General features: G+C 37.7%; 1 protein-coding gene across 3 annotated transcripts in view; it reads left to right on the top strand.

The window, feature by feature from the left end:
* Nucleotides 1-18,601, top strand: part of LOC115210185 (coiled-coil domain-containing protein 33-like) — a 42,380-nt gene extending 23,779 nt beyond the window's left edge. For all 3 annotated transcript variants that reach the window (XM_029778640.2, XM_029778639.2, XM_036502487.1), the window contains exons 6-9: nt 2,880-2,956; nt 3,654-3,761; nt 6,368-6,487; nt 18,410-18,601. In XM_029778640.2, the coding sequence (XP_029634500.1) occupies nt 2,880-2,956; nt 3,654-3,761; nt 6,368-6,487; nt 18,410-18,505 (401 nt within the window). In that variant the 3' untranslated portion in view covers nt 18,506-18,601. The remainder of the gene's footprint in view (nt 1-2,879; nt 2,957-3,653; nt 3,762-6,367; nt 6,488-18,409) is intronic.
* Nucleotides 18,602-19,233: the final 632 nt, after the last annotated feature.

Genomic DNA, 19,233 nt, shown 5'->3' with positions numbered 1-19,233 from the left:
AAGTTACAGGGATGTAAACACACCAGCATCGGTTGTCAAGGGATGTTAAACACAGACACACAAACATACACACACACAAACATACACACACACATACATATATATATATACATATATACAACAGGCTTCTTTCAGTTTCTGTCTACCAAATCCAGTCACAAGGCTTTGGTCAGCCTGAGGCTATAGTAGAAGACACTTGCCCAAGGGTCCATGCAGTGGGACTGAACCCGGAACCATGTGGTTGGTAAGCAAGCTACTTACCACACAGCTGATCCTTTTCATTACAACATTACTCTGGCGGACTCCCATAGCCATTCCATGCTTAAAACCTACTTTTTATAGATATTTCTTTCAAAATTTTTATTTTGCTTTTTACACATTAACTTATGTAGGTTGAACTATGTAAAACAGAAAGAAATTTTACTGTTTCTTGTAATAAGTACTTTTTCATGGACCCTTATTATACTACTGCAGTCTCCTATATAATATTTTGCTTGCTCGGACCCCACAAAATCTTACGTGGACTTCCAGGGGTTCATATGGACCTAGTTGAGAACCACTGATTTTTAGAAGACAAATAGGTTAGCAAGTTAATTGGCAGCTTCAAAATTCTTGTAGAAAATATGCAAAGGGAAAAAACACTCACTAAAATGAATAGAATTTTAAAGGATCAGACATTTGAGGACAAACTTAAGCAATTTGCTGTGCTTTGATTGCTTTACAGATGGAGTGGGAATATTGATGTATAGCTATGAAATAATATTAAAGTCAGCCTCATTTATCCTCATTATCATCTCTTGACATCCATATTGGTTGCTTTGTTGCTGCCAAGAGAGTTCTTTTAGGGATATCATGTTATAGGCATTTAATTTTCAGATTAAGATTCTGCATCAATAGAACAGAATAACCCTTGGACACCATTTGTATTTTCTCCATCATAGACAGAAAACATTCCTATTTCTGGCTGACATGCTACAACAATTAAGCTATCTATGCACAAAATAAGCTATTCTTTTATTCATTTACTTGTTTCAGTCATTTTAACTGCAGCCATGCTGGAGCACTGCCTTTGGTCGAATGATTTGCATGAAAATATACATTTCAGTGGACACTATCATATATAGTGAGCCAGAATTAATTTTAAATGGATTTGGATTATAACTATAAAGAGGGGCGTAACCAGTCCAATAATGCTTGCCTTTCCTTCATTGAACACTAAATTCTGCTTGCGAAGACCTGTTGAGGCAAGTGAAATTGAAATCAAAATCAAATCCGATGACTGGCATCCGTGCTAGTGGAGCTCTAAGAGTACCATATGAGTGAGATCGTTGCCAGAGCAACAAGCTGGCCTCCGTGCCGATGGCACATTAAAAACACCATTCAAGCGTGACCATTACCTGCATTGCCTTACTAGCACTTGTGCTGGTGGCACGTGAAAAAAACCTTCAAGCGAGGTCGTTGCCAGTGCCACTGGACTGACTCCTGTGCAGGTAGCACGTAAAATGCACCATTTGAGTGTGGCCATTGCCAGTACCGCCTGACTGGCCCTCGTGCCGGTGGCACATAAAAGCAGCCACTACACTCTCAGAGTGGTTGGCGTTAAGAAGGGCATCCAGTTGTAGAAACTCTGCCAAATCAGATTGGAGCATGATGCAGCCATCTGGTTCGCCAGACCTCAGTCAAATCGTCCAACCCATGCTAGCATGGAAAGCAGACATTAAACGATGATGATGATGATGATGAAAGAGAAGAAACTTCACAAGTGTTAATGAAAATTATTCTCACAGGAGCCAAGGGAGAGGACACTAAAATTTCAGTTAAAATATTTTAAAGTCAGGAGTAGTGTATCTAATTTTTGGTAGTTATAGTAACAACTCTAGAAATGTTTTGGTCTAATCAATCTTCCTCAGTGAAGCTTAGTTTGTAACATCCTTTGAATATTCAGAAAAAGTTAAATCAACATTTAACAACTTCGCTTATCAGACATAACAAGGAAATGGTATTTATAAGGTTAAGTTTAGGACCATTTTAAGTACAGAGCAAGACACCTGTGCTTATCGCTCTATCATACTTCAATCACTCAGCATTTAGAACAAAGCCACCAACCCCTCCCAGATAATCAGACCCGCTTCATCATGGGGTGGTATTTCCCATTCCTTTTATGTCTTACAAATTACATAGCAGCTTCACTAGTGCAGATGGTACATAAAAAAAAAACACCTAGTTTACACTGTAAGGTGGTTGGTGTTAGGAAGGGCTTCGAAGCCAAAGAAAATGCACCAAAGCTGACACTGGAGCTAGGCACAGCCCTGCAGCTCACTGAGTCTTGTTAAACAGTCTAACCCATGCTAACATGGAGAATGGATTATATACAATGATGATGATGATGATGATGATGATGAACTTTGTACTGAGTTACCCATACTTGCCAAAATCAGATTAAAATAACATTACTCATTAAGGTAATGTTTTTGTCTCCTTGCTACATAAGTATTATCAATTATACCCTCTTCTTCCCTACATTAAGCATTACTCAAACTTGACTGTTATTTTTCATGCAGATAGCATCAATAAGAAATTTTCTTCATTACTCATAGAAATTACTTAGGCTGAGGTGATAATATCTTTAGCTCAAATAAATATCATCAAAATATCATTTCTGCAATAAGGAATCAGAAATCAATATCATTGAGTGATATTACTGATTTCAAAAGTTGAAGAAATGAGAGTTTTTTGATGTTCTTAGGAAGTTCTGCAATAATTTGTATTTTTGGTGATAGTAGCAGTAGTAATTGTGGCAATGCTGATGGTATTAATAACTGAAAGTGGTGGTGGTCATGGTGAAATCTTTACAGAAATTAATGTTCTTTCAATTGCAGGCAACGAAAAACTGCGGCAGAGCAGTTCATTGAAGTTGAGAAATAAACAGTTAGCTGAAGAATGTGATAAACTCCGGGTAGGTAAAAGGTTTTGTGCACCATCCTGCTTTTCGTCTCCAAGAATGTAGTTAAGAAGTCTCCTTCACAATCACATGGTTCTAGGTTCAATACTACTGTGAGCCACTTTAGGAAAATGTCTTAAGAGTGAAATTCAAAAGAGGAAAACTATGCAAAAGCCCATAATTGTTTATATATGTATGTGTGTAAGTGTATTCAAGTATATGTGTGTGTGTAAAATTGATGCAGCAAGTTATACCCCTTTTTGCAAAAAATATAAAATTTAGCTGCCTTCGAGCGAGGTTGTTGCCAGTACCGCCTAACTGGCCTCCGTGCCGGTGGCACGTAAAAGCACCCACCACACTCTCGGAGTGGTTGGCGTTAGGAAGGGCATCCAGCTGCAGAAACTCTGCCAGATCAAGAATCAAGATTGGAGCCTGGTGCAGCCATCTGGTTCGCCAGCCCTCAGTCAAATCGTCCAACCCATGCTAGCATGGAAAGCGGACGTTAAATGATGATAATGATGATGATGATGATGATGATGATGATGATGATGAAACTGAAATAAAGACTGGACTTGATATGACTAAGTGGTTGTGCCCCAGCTTGGCCACTGGTCAATGACTGAAACCATAAAAAGAAACAAAGAATTACATCATGTCAAGTATAAATCATTCAGTTGACCGAGAGAAACTTTAGTATTTATTCTATTTTCAGGATGAACTGAATCAAGAATTGTTATCAAAGTCAGCCGATCAAGAGAAATTTGAATTGTATGACATCATCAAAGAAAATGAACTGAAGATTGCAGCCCTTGAAGAACAGGTTAATCCCTCTTTACTTTTACCTGAATACTTCTGGTCTTAGTTTCCTCACACTCACACCCACACCCTTACCAAGACAGCTAACTCTCTCACACTACTCCACTCTCAGTCTTCTTTTCTCTTTCCCTTGGCTGCAATTCCTTTCTTTACTTACCACCATCCCACACAGCATGATTTCTCACTTTTGTTTTCATTCGCCAAGATCTTGTTTTATTTTGTCACATATCTTAGTAATAATTGCAAAAATTGAGAGGACATGCTTTGATTTTATTGATTGACCTAATGTAAGGTATCAATAAGGTACCTAATGTAAGGTACCTTATATTGGGCACGTATCATATAGTATCTTAATATAGCAAAACCAATAGTATACCATCGATGAGAAGGCCATAATACAAGTAACTGAAGTGGCTGAAACTATTATGAACTATGTTATGCAATGGCTGAGAAAAATGAAAACTTTGCATGTTTTTGTGAAAATCTTTGCTGTAACTGACAGTCCTGGTAAACTGCTCCGGTGAAAATCCTCACACACTTTACAAACCTATAAATCATGCTGATAACAGGCAAACGTTCAAGTACACATTCCACCAACTCCTGTATCCTTACAACAGCCTAAATGATAAATAAAAAAAATATTCAGCAATTTGCACCCTCCTTTCCTTCATTTCTTTTCTAAGTGACTGTATGTCTATTTTACATTACGGAAGAAAGTCTCTCAATCTGATCTAGAATATATGCCACTAAGTGAAAAACCAATGCAAGATATTGACGAGATAGCTGATGATAGAGAGAAAGCCTTGCCTTGTGGATAGTTTTTCAGTGAACTTGATAAGTCAACTTTTAGTAGTTGGTATATTATAGTCCTTAGTAGATTTTTGTTTGCTATGTATCTGAAAGGTAATATGAAAAAGGTGACAATTTTGCAATGTCTGGAGGACTATTTGAAGCAATTATATTCCTCTAGGATATTACAGCAGTAACTCCTTATGGTGTACCAGTAGTAGTTAGCTGGAGGGAGAAAATGATATTCTTCCATGCACATACTGTTCATTGCTTATTAGACACTTTCTTATATCTAAGAAACTTAGCACTGAACTATGTGATACCTTGAGGCAGGGCCAAGATAGTTTAAAATGTTACAGGACAACAATGGAAATTATGATTCTGGAAAAAGCCTTATGGCAGTTGATTTCATTTTCATTTTACATGTTTGATTGCATGAGATTCATGTGTCTATTATGTACAAACCCCATTTTCAACCAATGAGGGTTGTGTGTTCAAGTGATAATCCCAGAAAATTCCTGTAGTGGTGGCTCTATAAGAAGCCAATTTTGGTGCAATATATCAGAGACAGTTCTGACTTTCCTTGACAAATTCTCTTTCCAAGCTATTTTCACAGATAAATACTCAAACCAGCACGATTCCCCTAATAGCTATTTTCACAGCTAATTACGAATCCGGAGATGAAGAAAAATCAATGCCATTTGTTTTGGCAGCAATCAGTTTAACCCATAAGATTTCAGCTTCTATAAATATGACATTCTTATAATTTGATATCATCTGTTTTTCAAGAAGCCCTGTACAATTGTAATAATAAATATGTATATAAATTGCCATCAAGTCTTGTCATAACTACTTGATACAATCTTTTTCCCAAAATTTCAATTTTTTTACATTCTTCCTCCCATTTCTGTACCCTTTCCATTTCCCATGCAGTATAGGACTTCAAGGGATGACTATTCCAAAACTCCACCAAAAAGAATTGGAGAATCTGAGGGAAGAAAATCTCAGTTTATTCATATAGAAACATACACGGTTTCACCATTTGATGATTGCAACTAATGATAAATTATAATGATATCATTATGTTTTAGTAAACAATATGGATTAGGCAATAAAAAACTAATTATATATAATTATATATTAGTGAATTGTATTTGATTGTATTATTTTCATTTCTTATATGAATGTCTGCTTTCGACTTAAACATTCAAATTATCCCTTAATGGTTAGGGGACAAACAATCCCCTGAGTTGACTGAATAGCTTTGAAGATCCCTGTTGCAAAGCATGGTTATGATCGAGGATTATCTTATCAAATTAGGGTTAAAAGGTTTGGTAATTTATAGCATTTTTCAGCATTTATATTCAGATTACCAATAATCTTTTTTTATTTTATGACATATAATTTCATAATTTATTTGTCGATTTTGTTCTGAAGCATAACTTTGAATTTATAAAAAGAATTAAGGATAAAATCGCTATTACCAAGAGTGAAACTTGAAACCATATATATTTCTTTACTACCCACAAGGGGCTAAACACAGAGGGGACAAACAAGGACAGACAAAGGGATTAAGTCGACTACATCGACCCCAGTGCGTAACTGGTACTTAATTTATCGACCCCAAAAGGATGAAAGGCAAAGTCGACCTCGGCAGAATTTGAACTTGGAACGTAACGACAGACGAATTTCGCCCGGCGTGCTAACGTTTCTACCAGCTCACCGCCTTTTGAAACCATATATGATTAGTCGAATTCCTTCTTCTTGTTTATCTGAAGAAATTTCATGCTAATCTTAGATTTTCTGTCTTTGTTTTATCAGTTAATTAGCAACAATGAAGAATGGAAAAAAGAAAAGGCTGATCTCATGGTTGAACTCAATGAAGCAAAACATGGCTTTGTACGCGGTGTGGAGATGACTCTACCTTTGGTTATGGAGTCTGTAAGTATAAAATGGCAGAGTGGGTGATGCATGGAAAGTGATATATATTTCTTTACTACCCACAAGGGGCTAAACACAGAGGGGACAAACAAGGACAGACAAACGGATTAAGTCGATTACATCGATCCCAGTGCGTAACTGGTACTTAATTTATCGACCCCGAAAGGATGAAAGGCAAAGTCGACCTCGGCAGAATTTGAACTCAGAACGTAGCGGCAGACGAAATACGGCTACGCATTTCGCCCGGCGTGCTAACGTTTCTGCCAGCTCGCCAAAGTGATATAGGACATTAGAGTGATGTGAAAGAGGAAAAGACATCATTGACAAAGCAGGCGCTTCAAGTGTAATTTCTTTTGTTCGGACGTGGGCGATTAAGAAGTCATCAGGCAGTCTATTTACTGGCTAAGTGGGTAGGGTGTTTCTAGGTCAAACAGCAAATTCCAATCAACTCTTGGTGAGTTCCTTTTCGGAGTCATAAAAATATCGAAGACCATTGTTGATACTTACGTCAGTGGTCTAAGAGTTAACGAGAAAAATACTATGAATCAATATAAATACTATAATATGCAAAACACCCAAATACATAACATTTTTTTCTTTTCTTACCTATGCACAAAAGTCTCAGATTTACAATAGTTAAAAAATGCAAATTATATATTAGATACACGTTTTCTTACAATTCAAAGGTCGCTTGTTAATCATCCAACTCTTTTGCTGTTATCAAAGACAAAATCAGTTCATTTAATATTCTACTTATTACTTCACATTTTAGTGAATACTAGCAGTATCGCCCGGCGTTGCTCGGGTTTGTAAGCATTTTTAGAGAGTTATAGCCAAAAAATAGCAAAAAAATGCATTAAAAATGGGAAAAAATGATGGTAAATATATAATAGCGAAAAAATGCATTAAAATGGAAAAAAATAATGGTAAATTATTTTTAAAATCGTAGACTCATCGTAGACGCGCGCTAATACCCAGAAGGGCTCGATATGAATCACGACTATCAGATACCCGGTTTTGGTTAAACTGCACCGCAAAATGTGGGAGTAGTTAGGAATCTAAATCGTAGGAGACAGACACGCAACTTCACTTTTATATATAAAGATTACGCTTATATTTTCTACCTTAGAAAAGCTTGAACTGAAGAACTCTACACATCTGACTCAGCAACATAAAATATTGATACTGGTGCATTTATTCTCTATTTGAGTGCTTTGTATCGTACCAGAGGACTTGTGTGTCTAGGATTACATTATTCAATTATGTCCTTTCTGTTTTTCAGAATAGGCGTAGGAGTGGCTGTGTATTAAGTAGCTTGCTTACGAACCACAGGGTTCTGGGTTCAGTCCCACTGCGTGGCACCTTGGGCAAGTGTCTTCTACTAATAGCCTCGGGCTGACCAAAGCCTTGTGAGTGGATTTGGTAGACGGAAACTGAAAGAAGCCCATCGTATATATGTATATATATGTGTATGTGTGTGTGTTTGTGTGTGTCTACCCAACATCGCTTGACAACCGATGCTGGTGTGTTTACATGCCCGTAACTTAGCGGTTCGGCAAAAGAGACCGACAGAATAAGTACTAGGCTTACAAAGAATAAGTCCTTCGATCTGCTTGACTAAAGGCGGTGCTCCAGCATGGCCACAGTCAAATGACTGAAACAAGTAAAAGAGTAAAGAGAGAGAGAGAGAGAGAGAGAGGAGAGAGAGAGAGAGTACGTTGTGATGTCAAATGACTGCGTAAAGTTTTCCTTATTAGCATGACATTAGAAGGGACATGACTTGTTTTAAATCGCTGTTTCACAAGTAATGTACATACAGACATATATATGCACACATTTTGTTTGTTCCTTCTCGAGCCACGCCTGGCTCATAGGTCCGGTTTCCCGGTTTCCTTGACATGTAGGTTCCTCACCTGGACGGGACTCCGGTCCATCTCAGGTGAGCTTCAAGATGCAGGAGGAAAGAGTGAGAGAAAGTTGTGGCTAAAGAGTCAGCAGAAGTTCGCCATTACTTTCTGCCGGAGCCACGTGGAGCTTAGGTGTTTCACTCATAAACACACACATCGCCTGGTCTGAGATTCGAACCCGTGATTCCTCGACCGCGAGTCTGCTGCTCTAACCACTAGGCCATGTGCCTCCACATGTGAATTTGTTTGTGTTAACTACATCCCAAAGATGGGGGCCTTGTATCTTTGTTGGAAACTGGCTCCATCCTCTGTGGAAGATATATGATTATTAAAAAATAGAAGAGAGATACATACAGACAGACAGAGTTAAACAAATGCTTCACAATACAGCTCTGTATTGTTATATTTATGTACAAGTGAATACCTACGGAAAATCCAATACGTAAAAAACCCACTGGTGGTAAATCTTTAGTTTTATGTGGAGAAACATCAAAGGCTCTCATTTATTTCGTTGGAACAGATATGTCGCTTAGGTTGATGTGGGAGATGAAATTATACTGACATGTTTTGAGGTTGGAGTGTGACATAAACCACCACTACAAAAAGATACATTTAGATGACCAAACAAACACATAGTCTCACACATATATTCATTATAGTTAGGATAATAACTGAAGTGACAAAAAAATTAGGACGTACAATGCCTGGAAAAAAGTTAACCTTCCCCGAAAATTGTGCAACATTCACTCAGCACCGCAACTCTTGTAAGACTACCCTCTCACCTGTGAAAGATGCTTCCTTACCTTGGAATATCCAATGACTTTACAGAATTATCTTTTCCCTAAAATTGGACGTACTCTAGGCCAGAGAATGATGGCTGAGAGAAGATCCTTTCCTTTAGTATTCAAGGTGGTCTTTGAATTAGGAGATTCCTTAATTGGCCCCAGGTGGCTGTCCCTTCTATTCAGGACATTTTTTCGAACTTATTTTATTGCTATTTCCCGTGTGCACAATTTCATATTAACACACCTGTTTGTACCTCGTCTCTTCTACTGTTCTTTGTGTCACCACACCCAAAATGTTTAGTAGTAATACGGGAAGACACAATAATCAATTAAATCGACATCAGAAAAATAAAAATCAAAGATGACCTCGACAAGATTTGAATTCTGAGTACAAAAGGCAGTAGCTAAAAACTGGCAAGTTGTTCTAACATTTCTACCAACTTACCACGCTATATAGGAACAATAAAAGCGTTACATGTTGCCTGTAATCAGATTTACACTAATTCGTGTCACGTATTTCATGCCATCATTGTAACAACACCTATTTATAGAACTTATACACCCTAGCTAACTATAAAATGCTTGCGAGGAATAATGCTTCATTGTGTTTTCCTTATTAAGCAAATCCGAAATACCGTGAATCCTGCGTACGTATTGACAATTGTAATGGTTTTGCTTCTAAATGTATCGAGCTTTCACACCCACAGAAAGAAATGCCTGACACATTAAATGCAAACGATAACACACTAAAATACTTGTTGTGCTTAGATTCGACGTAATGTCGCCCTTTCATTTTTTATGGCTTTTATTTGGACTTAGGTGTGGATGTCAGCATTACTCATTTTCTCTTTTTCTTTATACCCGTGAACTTTAAATCACGGTATATCATTGAACTTCATTATTTTGCTCATTATAACTATAAATTTCGTGCTAGACATATATCTAGTGGGCAATAAAAAAGTGAAGGATAGATTTTATTGTCAGCGCTGGCATGGCTGTGTGGTAAGAAGCTGGCAGAAACGTTAGCACGCCGGGCGAAATGCTTAGCAGTATTTCGGCTGCCATTACGTTCTGAGTTCAAATTCTGCCGAGGTCGACTTTGCCTTTCAACCTTTTGGGGCCGATAAATTAAGTACCAGTTATGCACTGGAGTCGATGTAATCGACCTAATCCCTTTGTCTGTCCTTGTTTGTCCCCTCTGTGTTTAGCCCCTTGTGGGCAATAAAGAAATAAGAAGCTTGCTTCCCAATCACATGGTTCCGAGTTCAATCTGAACGACAAGAATGTGAGATTCGACCAGTATACACCATGCTCACTGACATAAGAAACCCCCGATGCTTTGTACTATAATTTATTGAGCGTTTAAAAAAAAAAGCTCTCCATAGGAGTAAACACCTACAAAGAGAGGGACCATAAGGAAGATATGTGCGGTTACTCTTCATTAGCATCTGGAATCAGCCAAAGCGCAGCGATGGTGGTTAAGTTATTATTTGCAATACCATCGATCAATGATGAAAAAGATCAACCAACATCTATTGTCTTTCCTTAGGGGAGATTGCTCAATCTATCTGTGTTCGATAGTTTATTTATTCGGTTCAACCAATCAGTTTAAATATTGAAGATTGCATATGGCATTCAATACTTACCCTGTTATCCATGTATAGCTTGGAGCTTTGATCGTCAAACCAAACAATAGCAATGCCTTTACGATATGAGGTTATTGACCTACCCTAACCAGTGACGTAGGTAGATAGTGCGCTGCCCGTGGATGCCCTTGAATCTCCCTGTGGAATCTCAAGTCTATACATGCTTATACAGTGGACCTAAAAGTTCCGCACCAAAAAAGCGCTGTCCGGGGTGGATTGCACCTTCCCCACCCTAGCTGGCCGTTCAAGAATTTGGACCTGGAGATCTCCATTTCCAGCGACTTCGAGGGCCACCTCCCAGTGGTGTCGGGCGTCAACGAAGAGCCCTCGACTACAACAAGACGACCAAATGTTTTTTCCCAAGGTCTGGGGTCTTCCGCCCTTAAGCCCTAGATCATCACCTAATCACCCTTACCCGTCTTGTTGCTTAACAACAACAACAACAACAACAACATCCTAGCTGCGTTACAGACACTAACATTGTCAGAGCCAGTGACCTTGTTAGTTTGAAGCGGCAAGTGGTACCTTTGAAGTTTGTGTGCATGTATGCAAAATGATATGGTCTTTGGAGCTGTTGAAAGTGATGGAAAATTGATGTCTCCCAATTTTATTGAAGTGGGTCTTAAAATCAACACAACAGAGTGTCTCAAAATCTTAAAATAAGCTTTGTTGCCTTGGATTAGGAATCATTATGATACAAGTCGAGTCATGTTCGTACAGGACTCCGTGGCCGCCCATTCTTCGAAAAGAGTGCAAGAATTTTTGAAGAAGGAATTGCCCATGCTTGCCCCAAAATATATCTGACTTTCTCGCTCTCCGGATTTGAATTTCTGTAATTTTTGCCTAAGCGGCACAGTTGAAGCAATGTCTAATGCAAATTCTCACAACAGTGTGTCTTCACTAAAGGTTTCGATCAAGCGAACATTCAGTAAAATGAAAAAGGAAGAAATAGTTAAGGCATGCGCATCATTTCGGAAATGGATTGAACTGGTAAAGAAAGCAAATGGCAGTCAAATTGAACTGAAATAAATGCTACACACCTCACAATAAATTGGCATAAACATAAAATTTGCAGTGTTTGCTTTTCTCAAGTTATACCAATAATGATAAAGATATTTAAATGGTCATAATTTACCTGTCACACCCTATATATATCATCATCATTATCATCATCATCGTTTAACATCTGCTTTCCATACTAGCATGGGTTGGATGATTTGACTGAGGACTAGCGAACCAGATGGCTGCTCCAGGCTCCAATCTTGATTTGCAGAGTTTCTACAGCTGAATGCCCTACCTAACGTCAACCACTACGAGAGTATAGTGGATGCTTTTACATGCCACCAACACGAGGGCCAGTCAGGCGGTACTGGCAACGGCCACGCTCAAATGGTGTTTTTTACGTGCCACCTGCACAGGAGCCCGTCCAGCGGCACTGGCAACGACCTCGCTCGAATGTTTTTTCACGTGTCACCAGCACAAGTGCCAGTAAGGCGATACTGGTAACAATCACGCTTGAATGGTGCTTTTTACATGCCACCGGCACGGAAGCCAGTTAGCTGCTCTGGCAACGATCACGATATAAGCTCCATCTATCTTATAAAAATATCCTAGATAGGAGTGGTTGCTTCCCAATCACATGGCTCCGAGTTCAGTCCCACTGCATGGCACATTAGGCAAGTGTCTTTTACTATAGCCTTGGGCTGACCAAAGCCTTGTGAGTAGATATGGTAGATGGAAACATGAAAGAAGCCCGTCGTATACATATATGTGTGTGTGTCCACCATCACTTGACAGTCGATGTTGGTGTGTTTACGTCCCTGTAATTTAACCGTTTCGGCAAAGAAGAACGATAGAATAAGTACTTGGCTTACGAAGAATAAGTCCTAAGGTCGATTTGTTCGACTAAAGGTGGTGCTCCTGCATGGTCGCAGTCAAATGACTGAAACAAATAAAAGAATAAAAGAATATAGGCACAGAAGTGGCTATGTGGCAAGAAGCTTGCTTCCCAACCACATGGTTTCGGCGACAGTTCCACAGTGTGGCACCTTAGACAAGTGTATTCTACTATATCCTCGGGCCGACCAAAGCCTTGAAAATGGATTTGGTAGACAGAAACTGAAAGAAGCCCATATATATATATATATATATATATATATATATATATATATATATATATATATATATATTATATATATATATAATATATATATATATATATGTATATATGTATATATATATGTATGTATGTATGTATGTATGTATGTATGTATGTATGTATGTATGTATTTGTGTGTCTGTTTGTCCCCCAACATCCCTTGACAACCGATGCTGGTGTGTTTACGTCCCCGTAACTTAACTGTTTGGCAAAATAGACTGTTAGAATAAGTACTAGGCTTACAAAGAATAAGTCATCGGGTAGATTTGTTTGACTAAATGTGGTACTCCAGCATGGCCGCAGTCAAATGACTGCAATAAAAGAAAATATATACACTCGACGGGCTTTTTTCACTTTCCGTGAAACAAATCCACTCACAAGGCTTTAGTCAGACCGGGGCTATAGTAAAAGACATCTCTGCCTAAGGTGCCACACAGTGGAACTGAACCCGAAACCATGTAGCTGAAAAGCAACATCCTTACCACACAGCTACTCTTGCGCCAACACATACACACAGATTTTGAACATAAACGTAGAAGGAAAAAAAAAACGTCTAGAGGGCGTTGTTTCTCCTTGTATGTTCAAATAGAGATTACTGAAATAATAGGATTTTTATAGTCTGTCCTTTGCTTGTCTGATAGGTAATTCTGTTGGATTTTATATGATTTCCATTTCTCTGTTATTGAAAAAAATTCAGTCACGATAACAGGCTAGAGTAAAGTTTCTCTCATTCTCTCTCTCTCTCTTCCTATTTTTCTCTCTTTCTCTCTATATATATGAGTGTGTAGATAGATAGATAGATAAATAGATAGATAGATAGATAGATAGATAGATAGATAGATAGATAGATAGATAGATAGATAGATAGATAGATAGATAGATAGATACATACATACATACATACATAGATGCATGCACGTATGTATGTATGCATGTATATATATCATGTGCTTCGTGTGTGTATATAGGCGAAGTATATATAGACAAGAAAGTTTGTATATAAACTTCTTTCCAAGTAATAATAACTAACAAAATAACAGAAGACATGTCAGCTTGAAAACTCGAAAACAATTGACGAGTCTACCACCAGAAATAGAGACATGTTGGGAACAAAGGCTAAGAGCTGTATAGAACGTATATGTTGAACAACTGAGAACGACATTGTCAAAGCCGAGCGATACAAAGAACTGGACAAAGCGGTAAAAATGCAAAAGAACTAAAGCGTATAAGACAAAACAGAACTTCTAGAACATAAATAATAGTCTAACCTTTTTAAGTTTGTCTGTGAAACGGAAGGAAAGGACAGAAAAAAGGCGTTCAGTGCAATCATGAATAAAAGCGGTAACATAAATACAGCTGAGGTATTTCAATAATGCAATGATTATTTCGAACAAGATCTTAACATTAAATTCCCAAACAACTTAGAAATAATATCAGAAAGTGGATTCTCAAGCAAAAGTAGGAAAAGAAGAAATAAAAAAAGCTATAAAATAATGAAAATCCGTAAAGCCCCTACTATGAAACATTATCCGTGTTGCAGTACTCAGAGTAGAAGATTATCATTAATATATTGTACATAACATTTAACATTGAAAATAAGTCTGTGAGCGGGCAGAAAGATTAGCACAACGGGTGAAATGCTTAGCGGTATTTCGTCTGCCGCTACGTTCTGAGTTCAAATTCCGCCGAGGTCGATTTTGCCTTGCATCCTTTCGGGGTCGATTAAATAAGTACCAGTTACGCACTGGGGTCGATATAATCGACTTAATCCGTTTGTCTTTCCTTGTTTGTCCTCTCTGTGTTTAGCCCCTTGTGGGTAATAAAGAAATAGAAATAGGTATTTCGTCTGCCGCAACGTTCTGAGTTCAAATTCTGCCGAGGTCGACTTTGCCTTTCATCCTTTCGGGGTCGATTAAATAAGTACCAGTTACGCACTGGGGTCGATATAATCGACTTAATCCGTTTGTCTGTCCTTGTTTGTCCTCTCTGTGTTTAGCCCCTTGTGGGTAGTAAAGAAATAGGTATTTCGTCTGCCGTTACGTTCTGAGTTCAAATTCCACTGAAGGACATCCAGCTGTAGAAACACTGCTAGATCAGACTGGAGCCTGGTGCAGTCTCCTGGCTTCCCAGACCCCGGTCGAACAGTCCAACCCATGCTAGCATGGAAAACGGACGTTAAACGATGATGATGATGATGATGATGATGATGACAAAGGACATCATGACAAGATGTAGAAATAATTCGTCAGATAATTCACTCTATTAGACTTATTGGATCTTTTCTTTTTGAAAGCCAGATTTTTCAGATTTTTCTAGTTAACTAAATAATTTGAAACTTCGTATACTGGTAGAATGAGTCAAAAGAAAACAATAATTTCAACTAGTTTTTTTGACAAAAATGTATTTTATAAGTTTAAACGTAGTTTAAATCTGCGAATTTTAACCAATCGTATTCTCTGTATTGAGTTGAAATTATTTGCTCCGTCTGGCTTTCAAAAGGAAAAGATCCGAGTTATTAAGAAAGAAGTGAATGAACTGGCCCAAAAATTACGTAACACGAGCTAGCCAACAATAATGTAATGCTAAGACTTCTCACTTCACACATCACGGGAAAAACCGTCAAGATTGTGAACTTCTCATATTCGTGACGATACAGCGTTACCACTCTCAAAAGCGAAGAACAAAGCATCCCATTGAAGTGGATGGTTATAATCCAGGGCAAGAAAAGGTGGGGCTTCAAAGACGACTGGGTAAATAAACTGTGATTAAAATCAAGAATAGGCGCAAGAGTGGCTGTGTGGTAAGTAGCTTGCTAACCAACCACATGGTTCCAGGTTCAGTCCCACTGCGTGGCATCTTGGGCAAGTGTCTTCTGCTATAGCCTCTGGCCGACCAAAGCCTTGTGAGTGGATTTGGTAGACGGAAACTGAAAGAAGCCTGTCGTATATATGTATATATATATATATGTGTGTGTGTGTATGTTTGTGTGTCTGTGTTTGTCCCCTTAGCATTGCTTGACAACCGATGCTGGTGTGTTTATGTCCCCGTTACATAGGGGTTCGGCAAAAGAGACCGATAGAATAAGTACTGGGCTTACAAAGAATAAGTCCCGGGGTCGATTTGATCGACTAAAGGCGGTGCTCCAGCATGGCCGCAGTCAAATGACTGAAACAAGTAAAAGAGTAAAGAGTAAAGAGTAAATATGAAGAAATTACATCGTGGAAGAGCCATTTTAAACAACTAAAAGCACAAAAGTCGTTATGTTTATTTTTAATTTACTTCACGGGGTGTCCCCGAAATATATGCGAGGAGAATAAAACAATTTTTTGTGTTTTTAGATGGCTCTTTCTACAAATGTTATTGATTCTATTTTAACTCACAGCTTCAATGGGCTCAGATTAAGTCACTTGCCAATCAAATGCAATGCCGAAAGGAGAGCACGCGCGCGTGATACGCATACATACATACATACATACATACATACATACATACATACATACATACATACATACATACATTCATACATACATACATGCATGCATACATACATACATTCATACATACATACATACATACATACATACATACATACATACATGCATGCATACATACATACATACATACATACATACATACAGGCATACATACATACATGCATGCATACATACATACATTCATACATACATACATACATACATACATACATACATACATACATACATGCATGCATACATACATACATACATACATACATACATACATACATACATACATACATGCATGCATGCATGCATGCATACATACATACATACATACATACATACATACATACATACATACATACATGCATGCATACATACATACATGCATGCATACATACATGCATGCATACATACATACATACATACATACATACATACATACATACATACATACATACATACATACATACATACATACATGCATGCATACATACATATGTACAAGATACATTCCAGAAGTTTTGATACTTTTTTAGGAGAAGCAGTTATAACTGTCTTAGGTTATTGTAATTTTAATATATTATTACTGTACATATATTATTACTAGGCGTAGGAGTGGCTGTGTGGTAAGAAGCTTGCTTACCAACCACATGGTTCCGGGTTCAGTCCCACTGCGTGGCAGCTTGGGCAAGTGTCTTCTACTATAGCCTCGGGCTGACCAAATCCTTTAAGTGGATTTGGTAGACGGAGACTGAAAGAAGCCCATCGTATATATATATGTACATGTGTGTATATGTTTGTGTGTCTGTGTTTGTCCCCCAACAACCGATGCTGGTGTGTTTGTGTCCCCGTAGCTTAGTACTAGGTTTACAAAGAATAAGTCCTGGGGTCGGATATCATTATGGTTTCGACATCTGGGCAGTACCATCCAATCTGGTGGTGTCAACAGCACTAAAATAAGTGTTGTTTGGGAACAAACAAATCAAAGAAACCGCAACTTTCAAACACTTTCAAACAGTGACAACTCTATTAACTCTTCCGGAGTGTAATATAAAATCAAAGCTAAATAACCACATTATTTAAAGGCAGGATTAAACTCTAACCTTACTAAAACTACAACAAGAGACATTTAAACCAATGTACATTGTATCGGTATCAATATATCTATACATACACAAAAAATGGAACAAGAACGTAACAGACGACGATAATACATCCGGACAGATAGACGATACGAAGACGGACAGGACAAAACAAGGACGGGCTATTTGTGGCCTTCTCTCCTCAGTCAAATTCCTTACAACTTTGATATATATATATATATATATATATATATATATATATATATATTATATATATATATATGTGCGTTTATGTGTGCGTGTATGTATGTATGCATATGTGTGTGTGTCCATATATATATGTATACATACAGTCATCTCGACATGTTAGACTGTTGAACTCTGCACAGTTTCTCTCTCTCCGTTTTTTTCATTTTCTAGCCATTTTTTTTTTTTATCTTAATCCTTTCTGTCGAAGAGCGTAGGCTTGAAACGTAAAAGCTTTTACGTTTCAAGCCTACGCTCTTCGACAGAAAGGATTAAGATAAAAAAAAAAAATGGCGAGAAAATGAAAAAAACGGAGAGAGAGAAACTGTGCAGAGTTCAACAGTCTAACATGTCGAGATGACTGTATGTATACATATATATATGGACACACACACATATGCATACATACATACACGCACACATAAACGCACATATATATATATATACATATATATGTGTAGGAGGGGGAGAGAGGGACAGACGGACAGACAAACAGATAGACAGATAAACGGACAGGGACGATGTGAGAGACGGAAAGTGTTACACTGTTTAATTATGAACAGTTATTCATTGAAATCCAATTGTTTTAACAAGTAAATATTTGACTTCGTTTCAGATACACAAAGATCAGCGATCAACAAACATTGTTGAACCCAGAGGTTGTTCCAGAACAGCAGCTCACAGACAGCAGCGAGTTGGCTCCAATCGATAATAAAGAAAAGGACGGAGATTATGACCACACACATACATGCGATCACGCACGCACACACACACACACACACACACACACACACACACACACACACACACTCACGAAAGAATAAATTTCTGTAAATCTATGAGTACAGCATTTGTTTCTTTTTTCTATAATCGTATATTATTATATGTTCAATATGTCCATATATCAGAAATGTATATATATAAAGTAAATAGAAAATGGAGAAATATTGCTCAACAACAATTGACTTACATCAATCATTATTTTTTAATTCAATACAAATAGACTGCATCCCATCTAACAGCTGTTTCTGCTTCCAGTGTTATATGATATTGCCAATGATATTCTAAAATTAATGTTCATCAATAATGTTTAAAACTACTTGGTTAATAGAAGAGTAATAACTATCAATATCAATTTGTATTTAATACCATTATACCAATTTATTACTTCGTTGGTACCAGACCAAATTTTTTTTAACGACCGGTATATACGTATCTAAAATAGCCTTACTTAGTCTACCCAAGTCAAATTTCCCTGGGCAAATCGATCTTACTTTAGGGTTGCCATAAAAATTGTATTTGTGGTCCTTTAAATAAATCTAGGTCTTTTAGGAACGAAAAGTTCGGTTCTGTCATCCGATTTGTAATTCTTCATTATCTTTCTGGATATTAAGTTGGTAGTTCGTAATACAATTTTTTGGGTTATTTTATAACTTTTAG

Source organism: Octopus sinensis, linkage group LG4 (assembly GCF_006345805.1).
Source record: "Octopus sinensis linkage group LG4, ASM634580v1, whole genome shotgun sequence".
NCBI classification, from domain to species: Eukaryota; Metazoa; Mollusca; class Cephalopoda; order Octopoda; family Octopodidae; genus Octopus; species Octopus sinensis.
The sequence above is the reverse complement of the archived record's forward strand: the minus strand, read 5'-3'. Positions and strand labels throughout refer to the sequence as shown.